This window comes from Lycorma delicatula, chromosome 1 (genome assembly GCF_047948215.1).
Source record: "Lycorma delicatula isolate Av1 chromosome 1, ASM4794821v1, whole genome shotgun sequence".
In the NCBI taxonomy this organism is placed as follows: domain Eukaryota; kingdom Metazoa; phylum Arthropoda; class Insecta; order Hemiptera; family Fulgoridae; genus Lycorma; species Lycorma delicatula.
Window position 1 is genome coordinate 201,125,733 of NC_134455.1, and position 27,204 is coordinate 201,152,936.

At 33.1% G+C, this 27,204-nt stretch overlaps 1 protein-coding gene across 6 annotated transcripts in view; it reads left to right on the forward strand.

Annotated features, from left to right (window-relative positions):
* The window catches only part of LOC142327464 (uncharacterized), a 154,896-nt gene that overhangs the window by 66,659 nt on the left and 61,033 nt on the right, over positions 1–27,204 (forward strand). For all 6 annotated transcript variants that reach the window (XM_075370567.1, XM_075370585.1, XM_075370600.1 and 3 more), the window contains 4 exons: positions 4,423–4,629; positions 10,569–10,829; positions 16,108–16,497; positions 16,703–17,020. In XM_075370567.1, coding sequence (XP_075226682.1) covers positions 4,423–4,629; positions 10,569–10,829; positions 16,108–16,497; positions 16,703–17,020 — 1,176 coding nt within the window. The remainder of the gene's footprint in view (positions 1–4,422; positions 4,630–10,568; positions 10,830–16,107; positions 16,498–16,702; positions 17,021–27,204) is intronic.

Sequence of the window (27,204 nt, forward strand, 5' to 3'; positions counted from 1 at the left end):
GTAGGTCTGAATTTCTATGTTGCATAAAACACAGTTTTGATTGGTATGAGTGTAGCACTGATTTAACTTTAAACTCGTACGTTTTCTAATGCATTCACAGTCATGAACAGGGTTGTCAAATCTGTAGTAGGCGCTGGGTTCATGCTTCTTTGGTTTCGGTTAGTTAGTTTGAGGGAATCATGTTAGGTTGGATGTCCGTATGAGGTCTACATGAAGATGAAATTTGATATGTATTTACTGATACAAATGTCTGCTGAGGCTTTTACTACGGTGGCATCCCGACCAAGGCCTGGCTGATGACTGTGAGATGTAATAAGTTACAGGGTCTAAAGACAGCCTCCGGTAAAGCCCCTCAGGGCTTGGAACGGAGGGGGTGGTGTGGCGACCAGTAACGTCACAAGGTGGGTGTCTTCCCCCTACGGGCTTGCGAGTCCATTCTTTATGTTCCTTTGCCCATTGAAGTCTTTTTGTCTTCATAACTTGTGTTATTAACTGCTTCTTTTTAGGTTTCCAAACGATCCTTCCCACTGCCAACAATCTTCTATGAACTGTCATATCAGAAACATTAGTCCCACTGGCTCTGAAGTCCCTATTAAGGTCAGCAGATGACAATTGTGGATTAATTTTGCTTTTTCTTATTTGTAATCAATCCTGTGTAGGCGTGGTTTTCTTTTCATGATCTTCTTCTCGCCTGGTTTTCTTTTTTCACGCCTGTGTAGGCGTGTAAACCTTTTCATGATCTCATTTGCGATACCTAATTACCACATTACACTCACTGGCAATCTGTCTTTGAGTCATTTGAGTGTGTTGTGACAGAGCAACAATTTTTTACTGCTTTCATGGGGTTATATCCATTGTATTTTCTAGAAACAAACAACAAACTTATAACAGAAACTCACAAGGTCACCAAAAACTAATTTGACAATGAATTGCAAAAGCACAAAAACCACTAATTCTGTTGTATATGAACTAACAATGTAACCTGAAACACCAAATAGCTAGCAGTCTGCCACAGGATGAAAATTCCATACAACAGAACAAAAATTCCGTTTGTTCAGATTAATTTGTTCGCTACTGTATATGTAAAAGAATATTTGTGTGTGTGTATATATATATATATATATATATATATATATATATATATATAGAGAGAGAGAGAGAAAGAGAGAGAGAGAGGTGAAAAATACTCTTTCTCTACAATTGTACAAGGCATGGTTCAAAAGCAAGGGCTGATGAGTTATAAACACCGATTAGCAGCACTGATGGTTTATGTAAGCACAGTACCTTTATATAGTCTGTTGGGCATGTAACCACTTCATTGCCTTCAGTTTGTTTGTTGTTTGTCTTTCCAAGACAGTGTGTGTTAAACCACCACAGCAGTGAACTCATCATCGCGAATCAGCTGATTTCAAAGTTGAGAGTACTAAGATTCAAATCCTAGTAAAGGCAGTTTCTTTTATATGGATTTGAATACTAAATCATGGATATCAGTGTTCTTTAGTGGTTGGGTTTCAATTAACCACACATCTCAGGAATGGTCAACTAGCAAGACTACACTTTATTTACATTCATACATTTCATCCCTCATCTATTCTCTGAATTAATACCTTATTATGGTTCTGGAGGCTAAACAGAAAAAGAGAACAATGTAATAAATTACTGCCAAAATTTTGTAACTGATCTCCGTGGCGGAGTGATAGCATCTCAGCCTTTTTCCAGAGGTCCCAGGTTTGAATCTTGATCAGGCATTTTTTATATGCTACAAAATTCCATTTCCATATCCCATACACAAGCTTCAAGCTTATATAGGATACCATCAAACAAAAAAAAAAAAAATTCTTGTCATTTATGAAGTTCGATCATTGATTAGATTTCTAAACATAAGAGGACATAATGCTGCTGAAATTCACTGTCAGGTGTGTGAATTATGGGTCTACCACAATGAGTGATGGAAAAGTGAGGCAGATTTGTCATGAGTTTAAGGAAGGTCGTTCAAATATTCACAACGAACAGAGAAGTGGCAGGCCTAGTGTCTGGGGACTGATGATCTTCTTGAATGTGCGAATGCAAAAGTAAGAAAATCTTCACTTTATGGTTAGAAATTTTTCTGTACAATTTCCAAAAGTCTCAAACACTTCATTGTTGAGAATCATGACTGACATAAACTGTGGCCAACATTTTGACAAGTGCTCATAAAGATCACAGAATGACATTTGCCTGTGCTTTTCTCAACCGCTCTAACGATGAGGAAGACAAAGTTTTTCCCATATCATCAATGCTAAACTAAAACAACAATCCATGCACTGGCAGGTTCACTTAACCAAAACATTTTAAGCAAACCCAGTCTCGAAGGAAGATCAAGGCAACTGTATTCTGGGACCAAAAGGGTATCCTTTAGATTGTTTTATTGGAACCTGGAATATCCATCACATCACAAGTCTACTATGCAACACTTTCTAAACTGACATATGCCAATCAAAACTGACGATAGGGAATGCTGAGATCAGGAATTGTTCTTCACAAAAACAGATTTCCACACACGGCTGCATGCACAACAGAAACAATTCAAAAATTTAGATGGGAGATTTTTGATCATCCCCTTACAGTCCTGATCTCACACCCAGTGATTACCATATCTTCCTACACCTCAAAAACTGGCTTGTTTCTCAGTGATTCAAGGAAAGTGAAAAGTTGAAAATCTCAGTGCAAAAGTGGCTACAATCCCAGGCGGCAGAATTTTATGCAGTGGCTTTAAAGAAGAAGATATCTAAAGATATCAAAAGTATTTGAAATGAAGTGGTGATTATAAAGAAAAATAAAGTAAATATGCAAGAATTTGAAACCATTAATAAATTTTTCATTTTTTTCAACTGTTCTCATTTTTTACCAATCAGCCCTTACTTTTGAACCATGCTATATATTATTACAGTTAGTGTATTTTTTAGAAGATTAATTTTTTTGTTGAGTAATAGATTTATAATTATATATATTAAAAAGAAGTCTTCACTGATTTACTCATTCTTGTCCTCCGTTGTAGAAAGCTTCAGAAAAACTAAATAAAAAATATTTTGGTTACCTATTCTTTGGGGATAAAAATGGATACCAAAACCAAAACTAAAAATTTGAAACTAGATAGGCATGTTTGTTTGGAATCAGCCCCTACTATGAAAGGATTTTTTTTTATAGGTGTTCAAAAGGAGTTCCAAGATCAGAAGATGGAGATGAAGATGGAAATTTGAAAACTGCCGCATACCATCTAGTCAAAATTAAAATTGCTTTAAATATTTTTCTGTACATGTTAGAAAATTTTGAAATTCAGTTTAGTGTTGAATGATTATTACAGTAATCTACAAAACATATATCAGGTTTTCCTTCAAATTTACTGATCTCCATGGCATAGTGGTAGCATCTCAGATTTTCATCCTGAGGTCCCAGGTTTGAATTCCAGTTGGCATGCCATTTTTCACACACTACAAAATTCCGTTTCCATATCCCACACACAATCTTCAAGAGTATGTGGTGATATTGAGCAAAAAAAAATCCCACCTAAAAGGTGAAGTGAGGTGAAAGATGTAATTTATAGTTCCTGTATATATTGTAATAAATCTAACCTTCAACTTTATAAATATTTCAATGGTATCTGTAAAAAAAGAAGAGTTGCATCCAGTAGGACCAAATCTTCATTACAGTAATCAATAAGTTTATTAATTTTGGCTTTGGATAACCCCCCTCCATTTATTATAGCATAGAGACCTGGAAATAAACTAAACTTCATTATTTATATAAAAGTTCAGTTTGAGATACAGCACAAAAACTATAAATTTCTCGTGTGCCTGCAGTTACTTGTAGATTATACCTTTTCTCATACAACATATAGACTCAACTTTGTTGATTTCCTTTTAATGACTTGAAATGGAATTGTCAAAAAATGAAAGTTGAGAAAGCTCAAAGCACACACAGATTAATTCTACAATGTAATTTTCAAATAGAGAAAACATTGTAAAGGCAAATAATAATGAACATTCATTTCCCATATACAGTAAACATGTGTAATGAAGTAGAGAATATCATGACAGTAAAATTGAACTAATACTGTATAAAATTGCAATAACATCAGCTGGTTATGCATATGAAATAGTTATGAAGTTCCTTATACTCAATTGACACATGGTTGAAAAAAGCCATAGGAAAATGGGGGAAATAATGAGCAAATAAAACAGAAATCAGGTGTCTGTATGCAACTATTCAACAGGAGGATCAAGGTAGGATGGAGTCCTCAATTCCTAGGAATACTTTTTAACACGTTGAACAAGAAATAAGAAGTTAGGATACGGAAACCTAACTTTGAAGTGTCATGAAAGCATATTTCTCTACTTTTCTTTAACATGTTAGTAAACCAGTATTTCCTTTTGATTTTTCTAGGCTGCAATTGTTGCTAGTCAAGGCCAAGTACAAGTTAGTGCTGCACTGTCACAACCTCCTCCTACATTCACACATCCTCATCCTCAAATGATGACTTCTGCTGCAACACACGTTATTAATGGAATTACTAATCAACAACAACCCCCACCTTTATCTCATCAGCATCAACAACAGGCAATAATTACCCAGACCTCATATCCTGTTCAGGTAAGTAAAAATGCATAGGTTTTGATATGCAGTATAACTTAATTTATCCAAGATTAAAAAAGCATTTGTTTGTTGATGTCATAGTTGTTGACGTAGTATATATACATGCCTTGTGGTGGTGCGAATGATGTAACATTGTTCATCTGAAAATGTTGGGTTTTACTTTGGATAAACATATGGAAATCTTTAATGTTAAAGAAATTGTTTTAATACTAACATATTCTGTATGTAGTCTATATGAAACATTAAATAATAACTGTCCAGCTCATTTATTAGTCAGCTGGTTAAAGAGGGTAATTTTTAAATATCAGTATTTTATTTTTTTCCTCTCTAAATTTTATGGTGGGTCCAAGTGTTATTGTAATAATAATTTATATTTTCACCTAACCTAATTATTGATACATGTAAATAACATTTGTATCCCCTGAGTAAACTTTTGTAAAAAGAAAAACATTTGTTATAGGTCACCAAACTGTAGATCTGATTATTCAGATCCAGGAAAGAGTGATCAAAGTTTAGTAATGGGGTAAACTCTGAATAACACCCATCATTTTCTTTCAATACATTAACAAAATCTGGAATATTACATTATTTGAACCTTTCAGATATCATAAACAATTAAAAAAGATAAAACATCGAGGAGTTATGGATTCCAAGTTTTCAAACTATTGGCCCTCCCCCCTTGTTCATAATCCCCTCAACTAACAGAACCAAAATATTTAATATACAAATCATTCTTTTCAAAAAGGTATTCTGTATTAATAATTAATGAAATTGTATTAAACAATTATATTTTACTGTAATGGATATTCATTACAGTTTACAGCTCTGAAACATTTCTAGGACTTTCCCAGCTTTAAAGCCCGATACTTAAGTACCATAAATAATAAAGTTTTATATGCTGCATTAAAACCTAATTATGACATATTTTTAAACTATATTCTGCTTCCCAGAAAAAATAAAAAGTATGTGTAACATTCAATTGACTTTTGGCAGCATGAAAGGCTGTCACATATGTTGTAATAAATAGTAGGCAGTAAAACATTACTCAGAAAAAGCAAGTAATGATGCTGTATTTGTATATAATTAACAAATATAACAATAAAATAAAACTTGATTATATGCAAATATTTGAACTTAAATAAATTTTATTATTATTAATTATTGTTACTAAATAATGGGTTCTAAGTAATGATTAAAAATGTTAACGTTTATGATTTGCTTTAATGAGACTTCACCACAAAAGTAAGATCACTAATAAATGTGAACTATTTGTGCTGACTTAGAACAGAAAGCAGAAGCAGGTACACTTGTAATATAAGCCAAACTATTTTATTGCTTAATGTTTACAAAATAATGCTAATGGGCTAGCAATTCCAATATCAGAGGCATCATAAGAATATTAGAGAGTCATCAGAGTTGCTCTTAGATATTCCACCTGTATAAAGTTTTAAATTGGGAGATCTACACCACCTACCTTACTAGAAATCACTGTCAACATCTCCAAACCCTCCCTCAATAACAAAATTGGAAAATTGTAACATTATTATTGTTATTTCCATCTGCCATACATGAGAGCATAAAAAAAAATTATGATCACCATGTGTACAAGTAGTAAAAGTAACACCTATCCTATATTCCCATACCCAGTACATTTTGTGTGTTCTAAAAATTTTAAATGGATCCATGTCATTTTTCCATTATTACCTACTTAATTACAAAAACAACAAATGCACAAAAATTTTGTGGTTTTTTTTTTTTTTTTTTTTTATTTAATCAAACATAAATTAGAAGTAGTATTGAAACCATTTTGCAAGTACTTTGGGAACAGAAATAATTTTTGACGATGGGAAAGTGTACTAAAAATTATGCAGTATTTCTTTATGGACAGCTGGAAAATGATCTGATAGTTTTTATTATGTATGGTATCAATTCAAAATAAAACAAGCTTTGAAATGAATCCAGTTTTTTTTTTTATCACCGAAATGAGATAACACAGTTTCAAAGGCAAGTTTCACTTTACACAATATAACAGAGTTAATGTCTCTATACAATTTCATTATTTATTATTATATTTCTTTTTTTCTTTATTATATCTAATACTTGTGTAATAATAATTTCAGAATAATATTTATATCAAAATAAATATGAGGGTGAATCAAATTTAAACAGTAATTTTGCTATTCTATGCAGCAAGTAGTTCCGAGCTGGATGGCAGAGTGGGGAGTTAATGTTAGAGAGGGGAAACCAGCTTGGTTAGCTCCTCCGCTAACCTGTCCTCAGTACAGCCATGAGTGAGCAAAAGATTCCATCACCTGTTGCACAACGTATGATCATAAAGTTTTTATCTAATGAAGACATTGAACCCACAAAAATTTTAATTCATATAAAGGTACAGTTTGGGGATGCTAAACTGTCCCAGAACCGAGTGTATATGTGGGCCAGACAATTTAAGAGCGGGCAAGAAAGTGTAGAAAACAAAATTTATGATTGACGCCCAAGGTCAAGTCTCACAGCTGACAACATTCATGCCGTTCGAGGGTTTATTGAAGGTGATTGCTGGTTCACTGTTTAAGAAATTGCATCAGAAATGGTATCAACTATGGGAGTGCTCAATCTTTCCCTACTCACAACCTCCCACCTTCTGGCTGGTGATCATCTTGGCTTTACAAAAATGAGTACTCTGTGGGTTCCGAGGTTGTTGACCAAAAATCAAAAACAGGTCAGTTTGGAGATCTGTGAGAGACTTCTGATTTCAACAAGAAGGGGGAAATTTGTTGTGGTGCATTGTCATATGTGATGAGACAAGGGTCCAACAGTACACTCCAGAGTCAAAAATGGCGAATAAGGAGTGGCGAAGGAAGGAAGAGGACTGCCCACTGAAGGCCAAAACCTGTCTCGTCCGCCGGAAAAGTTCTTGCCATGATTTTTTTTTTTTACTTAAATATAGTTTTACTCATTGATTTTCTCCACAATCAACAAATGGTGAATGCGGCTTACTATTGCCAGCTGCTACAGTCATCAAAAGCTGCCTACCGAAATAAAAGACCCATCAGACATGTCCTTCTCCATGACAATGCCAGGCTGCACACTGCTATTTTTATAAAGGATAAATTGTTGGAAAAAACGCACTGGGAAACCCTCAACCACCCTCTCTACAGTCCAGATTTGTCACCTTATGACTATTTTTTGTTTGCGCCCTTGAAAGAATTACTTGTATGGGAAAACAATGATGTCGTGGAATGTGTGTGCAATTAGTTGATGACTCCTCAAACCTTTCATGAATAGGAATATTCTAGCTTCCAAATTGTTGGCAAAAGTGTAGATCGTGCAGGAGACTATATATAGAAAGAAATGATGAAGATAAGAATTGTGTATATTATTAGTCAATAAATTTATTAAAACAATTACCGCTTATATTTCATTCTACCTTGTATTTAAACAATGATTTTGTTATGAAGCCAGTGTTTGCTGAATCTTACATACTTTTGGGCGCTGACTCTAAATATGAATTCAGAATTTCCCTATCGATCTCAGTTTTTTTGTAATTGCCCTTTCTATTTATTTTATTTTTTTATTTGTTTATTACAGCAGATAAGTTGTAAATAAACTATAATTTATTTAAGCTGATAAACAGTCATGAAAAATAAGTATGATTATATACTCGGTAAGTAAAATGATTGTAAATAATTTACATATGATTCATATCATAATTTTTTCTGAATTTAACTGTCACCCATTAGTCACGTAATGTGCAGTGTGGATTAATTTTATTTTGGTGATTCAGTGCTGGAGATAATATCATAAACAAGAAACTGTATCATGCTGGCTGTTTAAGAAAAATCTCAACATCCATGAGTGTGTTCTCTCATGTGTAACATTTAGTAGTGTAGTTACTTTTCCTACCAATTTGTTATTTTATTTCTCCTTGTGAAGTCAGTTTATGTATTACATTAATGTGTTTATAAAAGTTTTGTAATACGTATTTGTGAGTGTATTGCAGGTAAGTTTTTAGTAAAAATGCTATGCCATCACATTACCCATCCAGGTAGTTTCTACTACATTTCTGATGAAGTAACATTAAAGTCTGAGGATAAATGTACTCTACTGATAAAAAAATCATATGAGCTGTATTTTGGATGTGAAGCAGGTAATTAGGACAGGTCCTGGGTTCCTCATATTTGTTGCAATTCATGTGTAATACTGTTGACTGGTTGGTTAAATGGATCTCTTCTTTGACATTTGCAATTCCAATGATTTGAAGAAAATCAAAGGATCACTTACTTTATGGACTGCTATTTTTGTGTAATGAAAGTATCAAGGATAACAGCTAAGACTAGACTTACTGTTAAATATCCTAATATTCTTTCTGCTATAAGATTAGTGCTTCACAGTCCAGTTTCCAATTCCAGCACCAACAAAAACATGGAAATTAGACAAATATGATGCTTTCAATATTGAAGGTTGTGCTGATTTATCAGATGATGAGCAAAGTAGAGACACAAACTTTTTAGAAAATACAAATACTGAACCGCACTTAATTAATCTGTCAGAATTAAATGATTCCATTCATGATCTAAATTTATCCAAAAACCAAGCAGAAATTCTCCCATCACAACTGAAAGGATGGAATCTTTTATAGCACAATATTAAAATTACTTTTCATGACAGGCAGTGTGAATTTGAACATTTTTTTCTTCCAGTATGAGGCCTTAGTTTATTGTAATGATGTGGAATCTTTACTAGAAGCTTTAGGACATATGCACCATCCTGATGAATGCCGTTTTTTTTGTAGACTCCAGTTGTGTTGTTTGTAAACGGTCCTTCATACTGGAAATAATATCCTATCAATCAAACCAATGGTCATACAGCTCACATGAGGAGCCACATGAAAATATGAAACCTGTGTTTGATATTCAGTATGAGAAAGATTTGTGGCACTATACTTGGTTTACAGCTTGGTGTATATTAAATTTTATTGCTTCTTGTGTGAATGGACAGCAGAGGTCGATTTAATGAAAAAAATGATGAAATGGATCGTGAGGTACTGGATTTCACTTTTAAAAAACAATTTCTCTAATATAAATGATGCTAAGATAAAGAAATGTATATTTTTTGGACCAAATAAGAAAACTAATGAATGATATGGTATTTGAAGATAGTTTAAGTGACTGTGAAGTTGCTGCATGGGATTCTTTTTAAAAGGTTGTAAACAACTTCCTTGTATATCTTAAGGCATATAAGTACAAAGAACTTATAACTGGGCTTATTAAAGATTATAAAGCACTTGGATGTAATATGTCAATAAAGGTGTTCTATTTAAATTCTTATCTGGACTTACCAATCTTAGAGCTGTGAGTGAAGAACATGGAGAACACTCACAAGGAAATATCCACAATGGAAACACTAATTGGAAAAATGGAACCCAAGAATTCTTGCTGACTACTGCTGGAATCTCAAGACTAGTGTACCTGTAGCAAACTACACCAGAAAATCCAAAAGAAGCAGATTTTAGGCATGTATAATATTTTTATTCTATGGTCACAATGCATTTTTCTTACAACAAAAAATGTTAGTTACAAAAAAGGTATACTGGATAGAAAGAAACCACTTACATATTTGAAACAGCATCAAAAATACTTATATGATTCAGCTGTTAACATTCTTGTAACAAGAAACGAAAATCACCCAAAGAATAATTTGTACCACTCTTTCAAATGATGGCCACAGAGCTCAATCCCAACAGACAGGAAGATTTAGGAGTGTGATAGCTTGATTTTTAATTGATAATGGATTCTTTTTTTTTAATTTTATGGTCATGGGGTATCATAGCTGTGTTTTGAGTGATTCTTGATCAGGTATGTTCTTTAACCCCATCAAAGTTGCATAATGAAGTAGATCAGAATTTTCTAATTATTGTTTTATTATTCTTTTTGCAGTACATTCAAACCAATGGTCAAACAATAATGGCATATCCAGCTGCAATTCGTCCAGAACAACTAGCAGTTGCAGCTGCTGCTGCTGCACAACAGCCAGGAGCCCCAGGTGTTGCTGGTGGTGCTACTCAACAGCATCTGACTGCTGGTCATGTACCAACTGCTCAGATACAACCTGGACAACAAATAGTATTGCAGCCTGCTGTTGCTGGTCAACCACAACAAATGCAACTGGCTCAATTAATGCAAAACCAGACAATACAGGTGATTCAACATTAGTAAATAGCAATTATTTACGTATTTTTTTTAAAAAGATACCTGAGTGTTGTTACTTGTCACTTGTGAATGATTTTGGCAGACAAACTGTAGGTATGGTAACATCATCAGCTGCTTAGCTATATGCTTAGAGCTGTGCCGGTCATTTCGCCATGAACCTCTAATTTGGTCAGAGATGCAATGCTGGAAGTTTTATTTTGAGAAAATGTCTTAAAAATTATGTTTTTTTGTATATCTATTATTAAATTAAATTAAATTTTGATGACTAATGACCCAATTCCTTAATAAGTAAGATTAAATGGATAAAATCACATAAATAAATTATTTAAATAATTTGACATGACCTTTTTTTTAGTAGAAAGTTTTTATTTGTTGTATAGAAAATAACCCACCTGGTTGAATCCAGGTAACAGAAAGGGTACATTAATTTGTTGATTTTCATTATCTGCTATTCTTATGGCTGAGGTGCAAGAGTTATACCAATAAGCATTGCTTTTTCTTATATTAATACTGTTCACTACAAAGCAAGCTTCTGTAGTGAACTTAGAGAAGATGTACCGAGTTCAATGTCACCAGTATTTTTTGCACCAACATGATATGCAGTGAGCAATCACTTTCCCTTCTAAGCCAGAGATGGAACTTTTTCATCCCAGAAAGAAAATGGCTATGCCATTTTCAAGAGTGATATGATTCATCATGTTAGGTTGCCTACAACAATCAATTAATATAAACAATATAATTTAAAAAAAATTAAATAGGTGATCCAAAATGAATATTAGGGTTTTAAAGTTATATAATATTATTAAGATTTCCTTTGCCAAATAAAATTTTTTGGATCTTATTACAGTTGAGGAAAGAGCCATAATTGTAGCATGTCAGGATAGTTCATTCCAGACAAACTTGCTTCTGTGAAAAAGAACGACCCATAAACTTGTCATCAGGATACAGCACAAAAGCATTCAGTTTTGGGGAATCTTGTTCATACTGTAGTATTTTGAAAGAATTTTATGATCCCCAGATATGCACATTATGAGTGTTTACTTTTCCATTAACATGAAATTTTGATTCATCACTGAATACAATCATCTTCTTTCAATGAAATGGTGCACTGTTTTATCATTTCATTCATGAAGCTAGCTTGCAAACCATAATTTATAGACTCTAGAGATTATAACAGGTGTAAACGATATAGTCACAATTGTAAATGTTTCTTTAAAACCCTCCACACAGATGTCACTGGAATTGCTAATTTGCAGTTAGACTTTGTGATGGATTTCCTAGGATTATGTGCAAAATCTCTCTTACATGTTCAACATTGTCTTCAGACACACTCAGTCGTCCTGTACTCTTCTCATTACAAATACAGCCAGTGGTTTTAAATTGTTTATACCATCTACGAATGTTATTGTCACTCAAGGGATCAAAATGGATCACACGTTAAACGGTAATTACAGATTCACATTTTGCAAACTGCAAAACACATAATGCATGCTTCCTAATTGGATGGTCACCATCTCTGCTACTAGCACTTTGAAGCAATAGGTACAGGAAACAGCTTTTCAGCTTGTACACAACTACAACTGTTTGAGTTGCTCTTTCATTTCACTTATAATTAATTAATCAATATATGTAAGATTTGAGAAATATTCAGTTGCTTTAAAACCCCGAAATTCATTTTGAAACACTCTGTATTACTTAAATATTGTAATATTTAAAATGTAAAACTGGAACACTAATTATTAAATCTTATTTTGATAATTTGTTTGAGTTTAATTAATATATATATATATATATATATATATATATATATATATATATTATAAATTTTAAAATATCTATAATCCTATTCTAGAAAAAAGAAAGATAAAAAAATTAAGTTATAATTAAATTGAAAAACATGATTATTCAGCATTATTGACATTCAATATGACATTCAGCATTATTGTTATAACTAGAATCACTGCATAACAAAAACCTGCCTGAACAAGACCCATATTCCTCCATACCAATGTATTGTATTTTATAATCAAAGTACTAACTTGAACAACCCAAGTTTAGAATTACAAAGTAAATGAAATGATACTTACCTTTTTTTTTATTATTCCAAAAAGACTTTCATGGGATCCTGCATCATCAGTTTATATAAGATATATTTATATAAAATTACGTATCAAAATAAAAATTGTTAAATTAAGATTAAAATATTAAAATTACAATGAAGTCAGTTAAATAAAATAACTACATATATATATATATATATATATATCTAAAAATGTGGTGCTATCTTGCCACTTTTAGAGTGTCATCTTCATAATCTGTCTGAAATTTGATCAAGTTGGAAATTCTTTTGTATTTCTATAAAAAAAATCTCTCTATAATGTCCAAACTTTTACTATTATTATTTAAATTAAATTTCTTGATTTCCACTATTTGTCCAAATATTTCCACTATTTCCAAATATCAGATACAGTATGTTTGTTATTAATAAGGTGGTCAGCAACATTAGAAAACCCAATTTACCATTTTTATGATTTATAATGTGTTCCAACAATCTAGTTTTAAAAGACCTATTAGTTTTACCTATTCCTGTGAAAGTGCTTTTGGAATAAAAAAAAATAAGGTAAGTGTCATTTCATTTACTTCGTAATTTTTTACTTGGTTGTTGAAGTTGGTTTTTGATATATATAATTTTTCTAGTCAATCTTTTCAAGACCCATCCATATTCCTCTACACTAATATATAATTATACACCAGTTTGATCCACCTCAGTACAGAAACACACATTAAATAAGTTGACACTTTATTTTTTCACATCTTTACAAAACAGTTTTCGTGGAAACCCACATCTTCAGTTGAAATTTATTTTAACTGTTTGTATCAAATTAAATTTTACACTCAAATATATTCAGTTTTATTAAGGTAATTTTTTTTTAATTTTAAAAATTAAAAATAAATTAAAACTTTTTTAAATATAAGTTATAGAAATTAAATATTAAAAATTAAAAACTACATATATAAAATATGACGTCAAATTTGGTAAAAACTAAAATAAATAACTAGGTTAAAATTCTCGTGTAACTTGGCCAGTGTTACAGTACTGTATGGATTTGAATTAAATTAGATTGAATTATCATTATTTGAAAAAGTGCTGTCATCTACTGCAGCCTTTATAATTGTGTCATCTTCATAAGCTGTTTGTAGGTTAATCAATTTGAATTTCCTTTTATATTTATATATATAAATTTCTCAAAAATGTTAAAATTTTTATTATATTTCTCGATAACTGATATTTCCTAATTGATTTTAGTATCAGAAATAGAATGTTTATTGTTAATAAAGTGGTCAGAAACATTAGATAAACCCAATTTTCCATTTTTATAATCTCTTAACATGTTCAAGAAATCTGGTTTTAAAAGATCTGCTAGTTTTTTTCTATATAAATATGGTCACAGTCATTGTATTTTATTTTATAAATTCCACACAAATTATATGAATCAGTATGATTACTGTTTTTTAAATGTTTTATTGTATGGTTATTTGTCTTATACGCAGGTTTAAATTTATTTTTATCATAAACCTTAGTTATATTTTCAGCTATGTTATCAGTATATAAATATTTTAAACATACATTGTCATTTTTTTGTAAGTTATTTATTGGTGTTTGAGTTGTAGTATTGTTAATTTTTGAGTTAATTATCAATTAAGGAGTCACTATAACTATTATGTATAGTGATTTGTGTTATAATATATATTTCTTTGTTTAATTTATTTTTATTATATTGTGTGTAATTAATTGCTCTATTATTCTTACTTGTATTAATAATAATACTATGTATTAATTTTGTGTGACCAAGGATGATCTGAATATATATATTTTAGTTTTATTGGTTGTGGGTTTCCTATAATGTTACAAATTGATTATTATTATTAATTTTGATATAACATTAAGTAATTTATTGTTCTATTCATATCGATTTCAAAAGTAAATTTTAAACCAATCTGAAATGAATTCGATAACCATAATGAAATCTGTATTCCTATCCAAAATTTATATTTTAAAAAGTTTTAATTTATTTTTTATTTTTAAAATTAAAGAAAAATCTATATTTACCTTGATAAATTTGAGTGTAAAATGTAATTTGATATAAACAGTTAAAGTAAATTAAAACTGAAGATGTGGGTTTTTACGAAAACATTTTTTAAAAGATATGAAAAAATAAAGTAAGTGTCTTGTTATTTAATGTGTATTTCTGTACTGACGTGGATCGATTTGGATTATGTTTTCTTTATATATATATATATATCCAGGAATTATACCATTAAGTTTCGAAATGATTTTTTTTATTCTACTGAATCATCTCTAATCGATGTGAAATTTTAATAAACAATGAAATATTTATTTAATAAAAAAAACAAATCTCTTACCTTCAAAATTAATTACCAGAATACTGGAAACAGGAGTAGTAAAATAATTCAATCAATTTTAATTCTTTAAATTAATAATAATAATTTTTTAATTCTTTATATTTTTTGATAAGAATAAATCAAGATCAGATGTTTGTTTTTTATGAATATTCCGGAAGTCTCCAGATATCCCATGCAGCTTTCTGGATTCAGGGCCCATAGGCAACTCCATCCCTTGTTTGTGATGTGCGATTGTGTGTGTCTTGTACATACTCGGGCCGATCATATCTGAGATATTAACTCAACCACCAAATATCAGATTAGATTTAATTGTTTCTTCTTAATAATAATAATAATACAGCATTTCAGTTTTTTCTTTCTTTCTTACTTGCACTGTCAATAACTTTTAATAATTTTGAAAAAAAAATTGCTGGATTTTCAACTGTACTGTTCATTGGATGAAATCCAATGAAAAGTACAAAAAACTTGGTTGCTGGACTGGATCTTTATTGCATAACTTACTGATCATATAAATCCAAGAATAATGTTGTTTGCTCTATGTTGATAAAATGTCTATTAAACAGTGCTTCTTTTCTTACTATTCATAGATGTGTAAACTTTGTTTGCATTTTATTAATTTTAGAAATTAAATTATTTGAACAAAATGGAAAAAAAACAAATTTTATACTGAATTTTCTATTATGTGCTTCACTTTTCTTTAATATATTAAATTCTTATGTTATATGAAATGTAATTAGTATGCTAATGTAACGTTATTAGTAGTAAGAGTACTCATGGTATTGATAAAAATTAAATGTGATTACTATATTTTTAAAAATTATATTTTTTTACTAAATTTCAGCAACATTTACTGCATCAGGCACAGCAGGGTCAGCCAGGAACTGTTATGCTTTTACAGTATCCACCACAGTCACCTCAGCAACAGGGTCATATTGCTACATCAGCAACAGCTCCACCACCACCTGTAGTGTCTGGAGATCCTGGTGGTAACACCATTGTAAGGATGCCCATTTCTGTACGAATGAATGTTCCTGTCCAACAACCTTCTCAGACAGATGCAGTGGCAGTTGCAGCCCAGACACAATTAACTCAGTTGTCTGCTTCCTCAGGTTCTGCTCAATCTGCAACTACACATCAACCATTACAGTACAGTCAGCAAGGAAAGATGTTACAGCAGATGCAGTCACAACAAATGCAGCCTCAACATTTTCAGTCACCACCTCAACAGCAAGTTAGTACATTGTTTTTTTTTTCAGACTATGGTAATGCTAGTTTTTTATATTCTTAATAATAGAAATTTGTTGTTGGAGATCTACATCTTAGCATTTATTATACAGTACTTCAGTATTATTAATATCAAAACTAATTAATTAATAATAGGCATTATTGTGAGATTCCATTATCTGATTATTTAATATTTCTTTGGAATTATTCAGTTACAGATGCAGGTTCAGCAGTCATTTCAGTTACATCCTCATCAGATGCAACTTCCTCCACATCAGATGCAACCACCTCCTCCACAGACACAAGTACAACTTCAACAACAAATGCCACCGCAGCAACAGTCTCTTCCAAGACAGCAACAACAGCAGCTCCAATCACAACAAATAAAATCAAACCCAGAGGTAGCATCACAAGATAATTCAACTCAGTCTCAACAGTTAGGGCAAAAAAGACGATATCCTAATAATGGTAACAACAATAGTAGCAATGCCAACAGCAGTAACAACAGTCAGCAACAGCATGCATTTCAGGTAAAATGAGTGTATTTTTTCTTATTTGTGTTGTAAGGATACATCAGTAGTATTAAATATTAGAAGTCGAACTCCTACCAAGTGACCTTTGTCCTGCGTGACATCATCTTTGATTTTCTAGCCAATCAAAGGAAAGACTTTCTCCTTTCTGTGGTTGTCAGTTTTCTCCCAAAGTATCCTTTTACCTAAAAAATTCCCTTTTCATTATTATGATTTCTGTGTTTTGATGAAACCTGACTCTTGACCCCTGATCCCTGCTCTCATGATAATCAGTCCCTCTTACCTCCTGGTTATCTTTCAGTATCAGTTATAGCCATTCCCAACTATTTTTCCAACTTCAGCAAATACTAGTGATAATACTTCAAACCTTCAATATGTTGATAAAAATTTGAAACTACTTTAACTATGTGATCATATATATGAGCTGCACAGAAAGCAACTCATTCCTATGCAGGAATGCATTCTCATGGGACACCTACCTTTCTGAGCAGGAACTAGACAGTTGTGAAATCTTGCCAAACCAGTCTTGTATTTAAATTCCAACAGCTTCTTGATTCTGTCATCTGGTCACCATTCTGTTGTTAGATTATGATTAACAATATACGCTCATCTGACTGTTCAAAAATGTAACAGTTACACTCATAACACAATAAGAGACATAGCTACTTATTTGCCCCAAATCTAAAGAAAAGCTGTACTGGATATTTAGAGATTTCCAGTCTATCATGCAAATCAAAAATCATTAAGTTTCACCTAAAAATCATCAAAATCAAATACCAGTTTACAACTACAGCTGATTTTGTTTACTTTTGAAACTGTCTTCGCATTTTTAAAACTGTTGCTGTTTCATAAGTAATGCTTCCAGTTTGCATTTACAAGTTCATATACTATTTGATTTGGGAAAATCCAGTTTGTATGTCTTATTCAGTCTGATTTAACCAGTATGTTCAATCTGGACCTGGTCAAACTCTACCACTTCATTATCATTATTATAATACATACTCATATTATTTGAGACAATAATATCAATCAGTTATTAATATGTTATGAAAAATTTATTATTGTAATATGATTATATGAAGTATTTTATAGACAAAACAAAACAAAAAAATCTTTTGTTTGTTATCAAAAATTTCAAATATGAGAAAAAAAATTATTTTTAATGTTAATAAATAGTTTAACAAATTAAAAGGCTGCCGATTTTGGAGTTTGTTTTAAAAATAAAATGTGAAGTTGATCCACAGTAACAAAGAACCTGAATTTTTGGCAAACTACTTTAAAAAATCATTAAATTGCAGCAACCATCCCCTTCCCCCCCCCCCCAAAAAAATATGAAAAGAAATAATCTAAAAATATATTACCAGGTTCCCTACTACCAAAAGAAATGAAATTTAATAAATAGTTAAAATCTTCATAATAATAGGTTTCTGGAGAAGATTCCATAATGGTGGAACTTTTAAAATATGCTCTAAAAGTTTAAAAAATTATTCCAAAAAAATATTAGAAATGGAACAAATATCAAATGAGTGTAGATTAGGTTTGATTCATTCTGTTTAGAAAAATAGATGACAAAACAGATATAAATTTTCGTAGAATATTCCTGTTATCCATTTCATACAAAATATTATCTCAAGTACTATAGAATTGAATCGCACCCAAAATGGAGAAAGAATTCTCTATTAGAGTAAGAACTGTTTGCCGACTAAAAAGCATACATTTCTGTAGATTGACAATCTCTTTATAAAATACTAAAAAAATTTACCGAAGGTGATAGAACAAAAAATATAATCAGAGCAACACTGACAAACAAAACTTTTAAAGTTAAATTTTTAGATGAAATTTCTAGTCCTTTCCCCATAAAAACAGGAGTAAAACAGGGTTATGGACGCTCACCTAAGCTTTTCAGTTGTGTCTTAGAAAAAGTTTTCTTGAGTAGAGAAACTAATGTAAAGAGAAAAACAGTATTTACTTCAAAATTGACATAGGAAAACATCTGTGGTTATTGGCTCTTGTCTTCCCAGATGAATGGTTATTTTGTTCAACAATACCAAAAATCAACAGAACAAATGAGCATATTATAAGAAACAGCAGAAAATACAGGCCTACAAATATCTTTTAAAAAACAATATAGGACAAATTACAAGAATACCCCAACTTCTTAAAAACCAGACTAACTTCTTTAAATACCACAGTGAAACTACATAATGGCACAGCTAATAAAGTATAGCCCTCAGAAATTCTGCAAAGTGGGATTGGCTTATCATCCAAAACATGTATAACAAAAATTCTGTAAATCTAAAATTAGAGCATTTGAACATGACAATTCATTCAGTAGTGTTGCATACAGCAGAATGTTTGACAATGTTCAACACAGGCCAAAAAAGGAAAAGGAGAAAGAAAAAGGAGGTTTTTAAGGAAAGTATTTGATCCTATTAAGGATAACACGTTTAATATATACAAAACTCCACCTCCAAAAAAAAATTATTTTTTACCACAAATTTAAACAAATAACAAATAATACATGAGAGACTTTCATAGATCACACTTTAAGGAAGAATGATAATAAAATTCACAAGAAAATCCTAACTGAAATAACTTAAAACAAGGAAGAACTATAAAAGTTCAGGACATGTAAAATCATAAATTAATCAAGAAAAAATTAAAAGAAATCTTCAGAAGGAGGGCTTTATACAAAGAAAATGCTCTAAAACAAAGAAGAATTCAGGAAAAAGACCAGAGACAAACTTAAAAAATATTGGTAGGAAAGGAAGAAGCTAGACTTTAAGAAGTGTTAAATGTGATCCAAAGTTGGCTGGAACAGAAAAATAGATTATTTCGCACATTTCATACTTGTAGCAAAGTATAACTGATTATAAAATTTGTTTTTCCATTTACTACTTTGGTTTTTTCTTACACATTTAGTGCAGAGAGATTTTTGGAGTGTTTCCTTTCAGCAACATTTACAAGCCTATAAATACACCAAACAAAAATGTAATTATGCTGATCACATTGGGGAAAATAAACAATATTATAAAATAACAAAAAACATGGAAATATTTGAAGATAAATTGCAACAAATTCATTAATAAACGAGACAAGTTCATTGCTTGAGAAAATTATTCTCCTGCTTATTCTCACTGATGTAAAATTTTTAACCAGTACTGAGATGGTAAACAATACACCTCTCTATAATTTTAGTATTTAAATTAATGTTTATAATTTAATTTCACATAAAACTTTCTGATAAAACAGAGATTTCTATAAAAGTATTAAACATGGAAGAAAAAACAAAATAGTCACATAAAATCAATTTTTATTTGTAATAGTAATATTTTGTTAAAGTTTATTCTACAAGGAACGATCAGAATGTTACACCCCCTCTAGAAAACAAGCACATGTATAAGACAATTTTTTTTTAAGAAACTACATATTTTTATATATTTTTCAACATAAACACAAAGTTTTTCCAAGCACTTTTATACGTTGTGAAAAGTTTTTCAATTCCACTCTCATAGAGATTTTGTCCAATTTCCTTGAACTATTTAAGGACCACGTCCTTAAGTTCCTTAAGTTCATTAGTGTAACGCTCCCCTCCCAGGTCTCACTTAAGAGGACCAAACAGGTGGTAGTCACAGGGTGCTAGATCAAGACTGTAAGGCAGATTAAACCATACTTACCACTTGATTTTTTGCAGTAACAGCTTTGTCACATGAGGAGTAGCGTTGTCATGAAGAAAAACAACCCCATCACTCAATCTCCCCGGTCTTCAATCTTTAATGGCTTTACGCAATTTTTTTAAAGTCTCTCAGTAGGATTCGGCTTTGAATGTTGCTCCTAGGGACATGTAAATTCACTGTAAACAACTTCCCTCAGATTCAAAAATGACTGTCAGCATAACCTTTTAAACATGTGGGGATTTTTTTACTTTTTTTGGCTGTGGTGAATTTTTATGTCTCCATTCATGTCATGCTTGTTTATTCTCTGGAGTGTAATGAAGCATCCAGCTCTCATCCCCTGTGATGATTTGTTTCAAAAACTGTGGACCAGTCCTGGAATAACATCAAAGAAAAGAAAGAGCAGATGCAAAAATTGATGTTTGTGGTTGTCATTCAATAGATGTGGCACCCATCATGCACATATCTTACAGTAATCAAGCTGATCATGAATAATTGAAAACATTCTACCATAACTGATGTTAAGTTCGCTTGCAATCTCTAATTTTAATGAGCCAGTTACTCAAGATCATTTCATTCACGCGTTCCGTGTTACCCGTCGTGTTTGCAGTTGAAGGATGCCCAGCACGTAGTTCATTACTCACATTTGTTCTTCCATTAATGAATGTTTGGCGGCACCATTTTGTGATCATCAGATGTGACATTGCATGCTTGCTGTATACCTCAACAATTTAGTGATGAATTTCACAACAATGTAATTTTTTGCCCACAAAAATCCGACTACTGAACGCAGTTCTATGCTGGTCGAAACCTTTAGAAGACACGCCATATTGATACTACACACGTACTGAATGTCGTGCAGAATTGCTGCTGGAGGAACATGAAGAAACAAGACAACCAGTGCTACCACCACAAGACATTAATATATCCCTTTCAGTTCAAGAACATAGCAAGGGTGTAACTTACTTTTTGGTTCACCTCTCATATGCAAGATCATAACATTTCTTATTCAGTCTCTTGTTTCAATTCATTTTATTTCAGATGTGTACTAAACTGGTTTTTACAATATATCAAAATATAAATATCTAACAAATAGGAATAGTTTTATTTATTTATTTTTTCCTAACTATGGTGGACTGGTAATATCTCTTCTCCCTTTCATTCAGAAAATCTAGGTTCAAGTTCTGATCATGGCTTTTTCACATGCTACAAAATTCATTATCATCCATCATTCATAGGTCATCAGCCTGTTGTTTTAACTAAGTACATAAATAAAAATTGTTATTAATTTATCTAATCTGTTAATTCTATACATTACCCCTCTATTCTATTTTTTTTTAAATTCTCAAAATATATGGTAATATTTTATGAATGTAAATACATTACCAGTAGTTATACTTTTACTATCTAACAAAGCGTCATCTTCATGTTCATTTTCACATGCCCTGCAAACACAGGATTTTATATTGGATCAATCTGTTTTTTAGTTAAATGTTGATTAACTATAAAACTTATATTAAATATAGGATTTTCATTTAATATAAAATATACATATGTCAAATGTAACTTAATGGGTATTCCATTTTTATTGGATAACTTTTCTGTTTAATCCATGAATGGCACATTTCTCTATAAACTCTTGGTATTTTTTGGATTTTATTAAAATAAAGCAAGCTTCAATAGATAACAAATACTTCAATGGTATTTCTGTACTTTTTATTATTAATTTTATTATAAATATAGATAAATATTTTTATATAAACATAAATTAAAAGTTTTATTTCATAAATAACCCATTTGTAAATAAACTCATTGCAAAAAATACAGAAATAATAAAATAAAAAAATGGAAATGAAGTGTATGTGCTTCATTGATTTATGTGTTTTAAAAAATTTAAGAAACTCCTCAACTACAGAAACTGTCTTCATTATTTTCTTTCTTGCTTCATGACATCTGGAACATCTTAGGGAGCCACATCTTATACTGAAATTGAAATATATAAGATAAGTTAAGTTAATTTTCATGACTATGCTTGATGATAGAGGCAACAGTAAAAATAAAACATACACATACATATGTGGCATAATAATAAAAGTTTTAATGTTAAATAGATTAAATGACTATTTTAATCACACTGATAAAATATTGTTTAACTTCAGTTTCACATTCACATACAACTCTACAACATACTGTAGTTACTAAATGATTAAATTTTCAACAAACTGATTAACAGAAAACACAGTACCAGGCAAATATGTTACATAATTTTATTTGTTCTTAATTGCAGAACTGTACTAATGTATTATAAAAACAAAAAAAAACAATTAGTTTTAAATGTTTCAAAATTATATACGAACATTACAAGTTGCAAACTTCATAAAGCACTGTAGTAAGGAAGTTTTTTCCGTATATTATAAATAAACATATTTTTATGGTTTCAATTGATTGGAAGACTGATCAGAAATTTTTTCCATAGCATTACACTACCGCAATGCCTTTTTTTTGGCATTGGAGGATGGAAAATCTGCAACCAGACGCCCAGCAGTCCATACCGCGAGGTGTGTGGGGTTTCCTGCTGAAGCAGGGACCCACTAAAAACCTTCCCACTCACTTGTGGAGATAGGACTACCTTAAGATATACTTCATCTCTACGTATGTCAACAGGATCACCTGTGCTGCCTTCAAGCAGCAGCTTCCAGCGTCCCCCAGGGACACCCAGCAGAGGCAGTCCTGTTGTACCAGCCCCATCCGCCCCTGAGGGCTAGCCCTCCACTGCCACTCAGACCAAGCACTCCCTATATTTGGTTCTCTTCTTCTGTTTTTGTAGATAGGACGTCTCTGAACCAACTAGTACAGCAGTTCCACCCACTCTCAAAGGAGAACATAACATTCAGTATATCTTCCGGGGAGCACTCTCCCCTGAACGGTTGTGTCGGGTCCCATCTTGGATTCTCCAGAAACATGTGTTTGACATTATCAGCTTGCCCACAATATTGACAGTATGGGGTCATCTGCCTACCTCTCTTGCACTTGTATTCATAGAACGGTTCATGACCCAAAAGTCAGTTTCACTCCATCCCTTACCAAGCCACACCCTGACAGAAGGTCTATATGTCCAACGCTCAGTAGAAGCATTGTTCCATCTTTTCTGCCACTTATTCAGTAGTATATTCCTAGCCTCCAACCTCTCTACTCCATGGTATGTGGAGCAACACTCTTCTGCCAGTAGGCTCACCAGTGGCATTCTCACTATGACTACCAGTGCCTCCAGAGAGAGTGCAGTAAGCCTGCACCACTCAGATATCTAATTTAATCTGTATATCCTTTCAGTTTTCAACTTGTTTCGTGCTATCCCCAATGTCCCACTCCAAACTGTTGCTGGCATATAGGATCATTGATGTTACCGTGGTAGCTATCATTCTCCGTTTAGCCGTCCTGGGCCCTCGCAACATTTGTCATTAGATTGCACAGCGCCGAGGACACCCTCTCTGCCTTTTTTGCATGTTTCATCAATATGAGTGGTGTATCCCCTACCCCTGTTCTGTTGAGCCAGACACCTAGGTATCTGGCTCTACCAGAGGGGATCAACTCAACTCCATCCAATCTGACAGTGAGCGTAGGGATATGTCTCCTTCCCAACATAATCACCATTTCCATCTTACTAGTCGAGACCTTCAGGCCTCTCTTTGCCATCCATCTCACCAGGGTTTGATCAGCCAGTAGTTTTTCTTCCATGCGTCATGCCATTTCAACAACTGCAATGTTGTCTGTGAAAGCAGTAAATTATAACCCAGGTGGAGTTCTTGTGTCTAACAGACCGTCGTAGGCCACGTTTCAGAGCAGGGGCCCCAGTATTGATCCCCGGGCCACGACTATTTCCTCACCATCCCTTGAAACTCTCAGCACCTCCCTACCAGTGAGGTACTCCTGTATTATCCTGACTAGGTAGGGAGCCACCTTCTTTTTCATCATCGGATCCGGAATTGCATCCCCTGATAATGAATTAAATGCATTCTCGATATCAGTCTGTATTATCAAGGGGATTTTCCTCATATCTGCTCCCAGCTGTCGCTGTGTTAACAGATTCCATTACCCAATTTATGACCCCCAACTATTGATCTTTTCTTCCTGGATCTGAATTGTCTACTAGATAAACCCTAACATCTTTCCAGTTCCACACCCCTCCAGCCTGCAACCCAATAAGGCCTCAAAAATCTTACTAATGATGTTAATTAATGAGATGGACCGATACCCCTTGTTCACCTTCAGTATTAGTACTAGCCGAGCTGCTTTCCACTATATAGGAATTTTTTCATTAGGTATGACCTTCTTAAATACTTTTATAAACATCAAGGGTGACGCCTCAATGAACATCCTCATTATGTCAGCTGGAATGCCGTCTGGTCCTGGTTCCTTATGTGGTTTCAATTTATTAGTTGCATATTGCAAATCATCAATTGTGAACCAGGGAATCTCCCCAGCCCACAATTTCTCTTCATTTCCAGTTTTTGTCTTAGAAAAAGCTCTCTCATAACTCCAGTCAGTTGATTTTCCAGTAATTTGGGTATGGCTCTCCCAAATCACCCCATCACAATATGGTATGCATCCGCAAAGGAGTTGTCTTCCTATTTGTTACAGATCTCCTTTCATTGCTCCTTCTTAGATGCAATAATCACCTTTTTCAGTTAACTGCGAGCTTGTTTCCATAGTAATCTCACATTTTCCTTAGTTACTGGTCTCCTCGTCTGTTTTTTTCTAGTAAATTTTCATCTATATTTAATGCATTTTCTCCTAATATCCTCAGTTTCGGGGGACACCAGTAACTGGTCTATGTCATCCTGGTGCTTCGCTCCTTCAGAGTCTCTCTACAAGTTGCTACTATTATGTCATGTAGCGCATCAGGTTCCATAGCATCATTCCCGTAGCTGGACACCTTCTCCATGAAGGCGTTTCTGAGTCCTGGTATCTGGGTCGATCTCAACTTCCAGGGCTCCAGTGTACCAATATTGATATATTATTGATGCCCAACGACCACCTCAATACAGCAATGTCGCTGAGCATCTCTTCCTCCAAGACTCGCCATCTCACCTCCTTCGCCCAGGACTCCTTAATAAACATCAGATCTAATGTTTCTGTATTATCTCTGTCGAATGTGTGATCTCCATAATTTTTCACACTTACCATCTTCAACAATGCCATTGCATCAGCCACCAACCATCCTCGTGCATTATTTAACTCATTGCCCAGCTCCTGACATCTAGCGTTAAAATTCCTACATGAATACAGTCTGCAGATATGCGGACAGATCCTCAACTAAGTCTACAAATTCTTCCAATGGTGTGTTGGGAGAAGCATAGCAGCTATAACCTCTTTCCTGCCACCTTAACCCACATAAATCCTCTTCAATCGACCACATTCTGCTTTGACTCTGTGGCAACAGCACATGTACGCTTCACGTACATGTGCTGTTGCCACGTACATGTGCTTCACTCATTACCACACTCGGGGTTGGCTCTGATACCATCAGAAGCTCCGCCCCATGATCTTCCCTCTGCAGGAGTATACCAGCTGCTCCACTAGTGATATCGACAGAAGTCACCTGTGTACTGGAGTGGGCAGGCCTTAACTTAACTGCCTGCTCAAGTTCATCCTCCACTCCGGTTACCTGTTTCACCGCCCTTATCACTTCATCTTTGGTCACAACAGCATCAGTATCTCTTATATTGATCCTCTGCATTCTTTCTCACTTTCTGATGATGGCCTTAACTCCTTTTACTCCCTCTTGGAGCTTTCTAAGCAATATTGTCGGTCCCTCTGCCTCGACATGGATTAGGAGCTCCTCCCCTAGCACCTTCCTGACAGAGAAGATCTCTTGAACCCCATCTTTGATTTCCTTAAGGAGACGGCAAATTGTTCTTTTCCCTGATCATCTGCTGCTTTAACAATTATAGTCTTGGCTCTATCCATAGTCGTCCTACTCATAGAGCGGCCCTCCTGCTTTTGCTTGGTCCTTGCCTCTCATTCAACATATATTCCTGTAGCGCATTTGTTCTCCATTCCACATAATCAAGAAATTTTCTCATTGCTAGAGAGCACATCCTGTTTAAATAGTAGGAACACCTCAGCTGGCCCTTTCCTTAAAAGAGGGACATTACTCTCCCCAATAGACGAGTCGATTACCAGAGTAAATACTTGCATTTCATAATCTTCCATGTCATCTCCCCTAAGCATCGTTGCCATCTCAGAACTAATGAGGAGTTCTCTCGCCTTCAAAAGTCCCTTCGTCTTTAAATCCTGGATTCTCAGTTTACACAGCATACTGCCTTTGAGAATTTACTCTTCAGCCTGGCAAGATCCAGAATTATCGCTAAGTCCTTCTCTTGTTCATCAAATATAGTGTTCTTCAGTTCCGTTGTCCTGTGAAACCACTTGTTATTCCATTTGCCTCCCACCAAGATATCAATCTGGTCATTACTGACACCATCTTCAAGTTGCCACAATTATTCATCG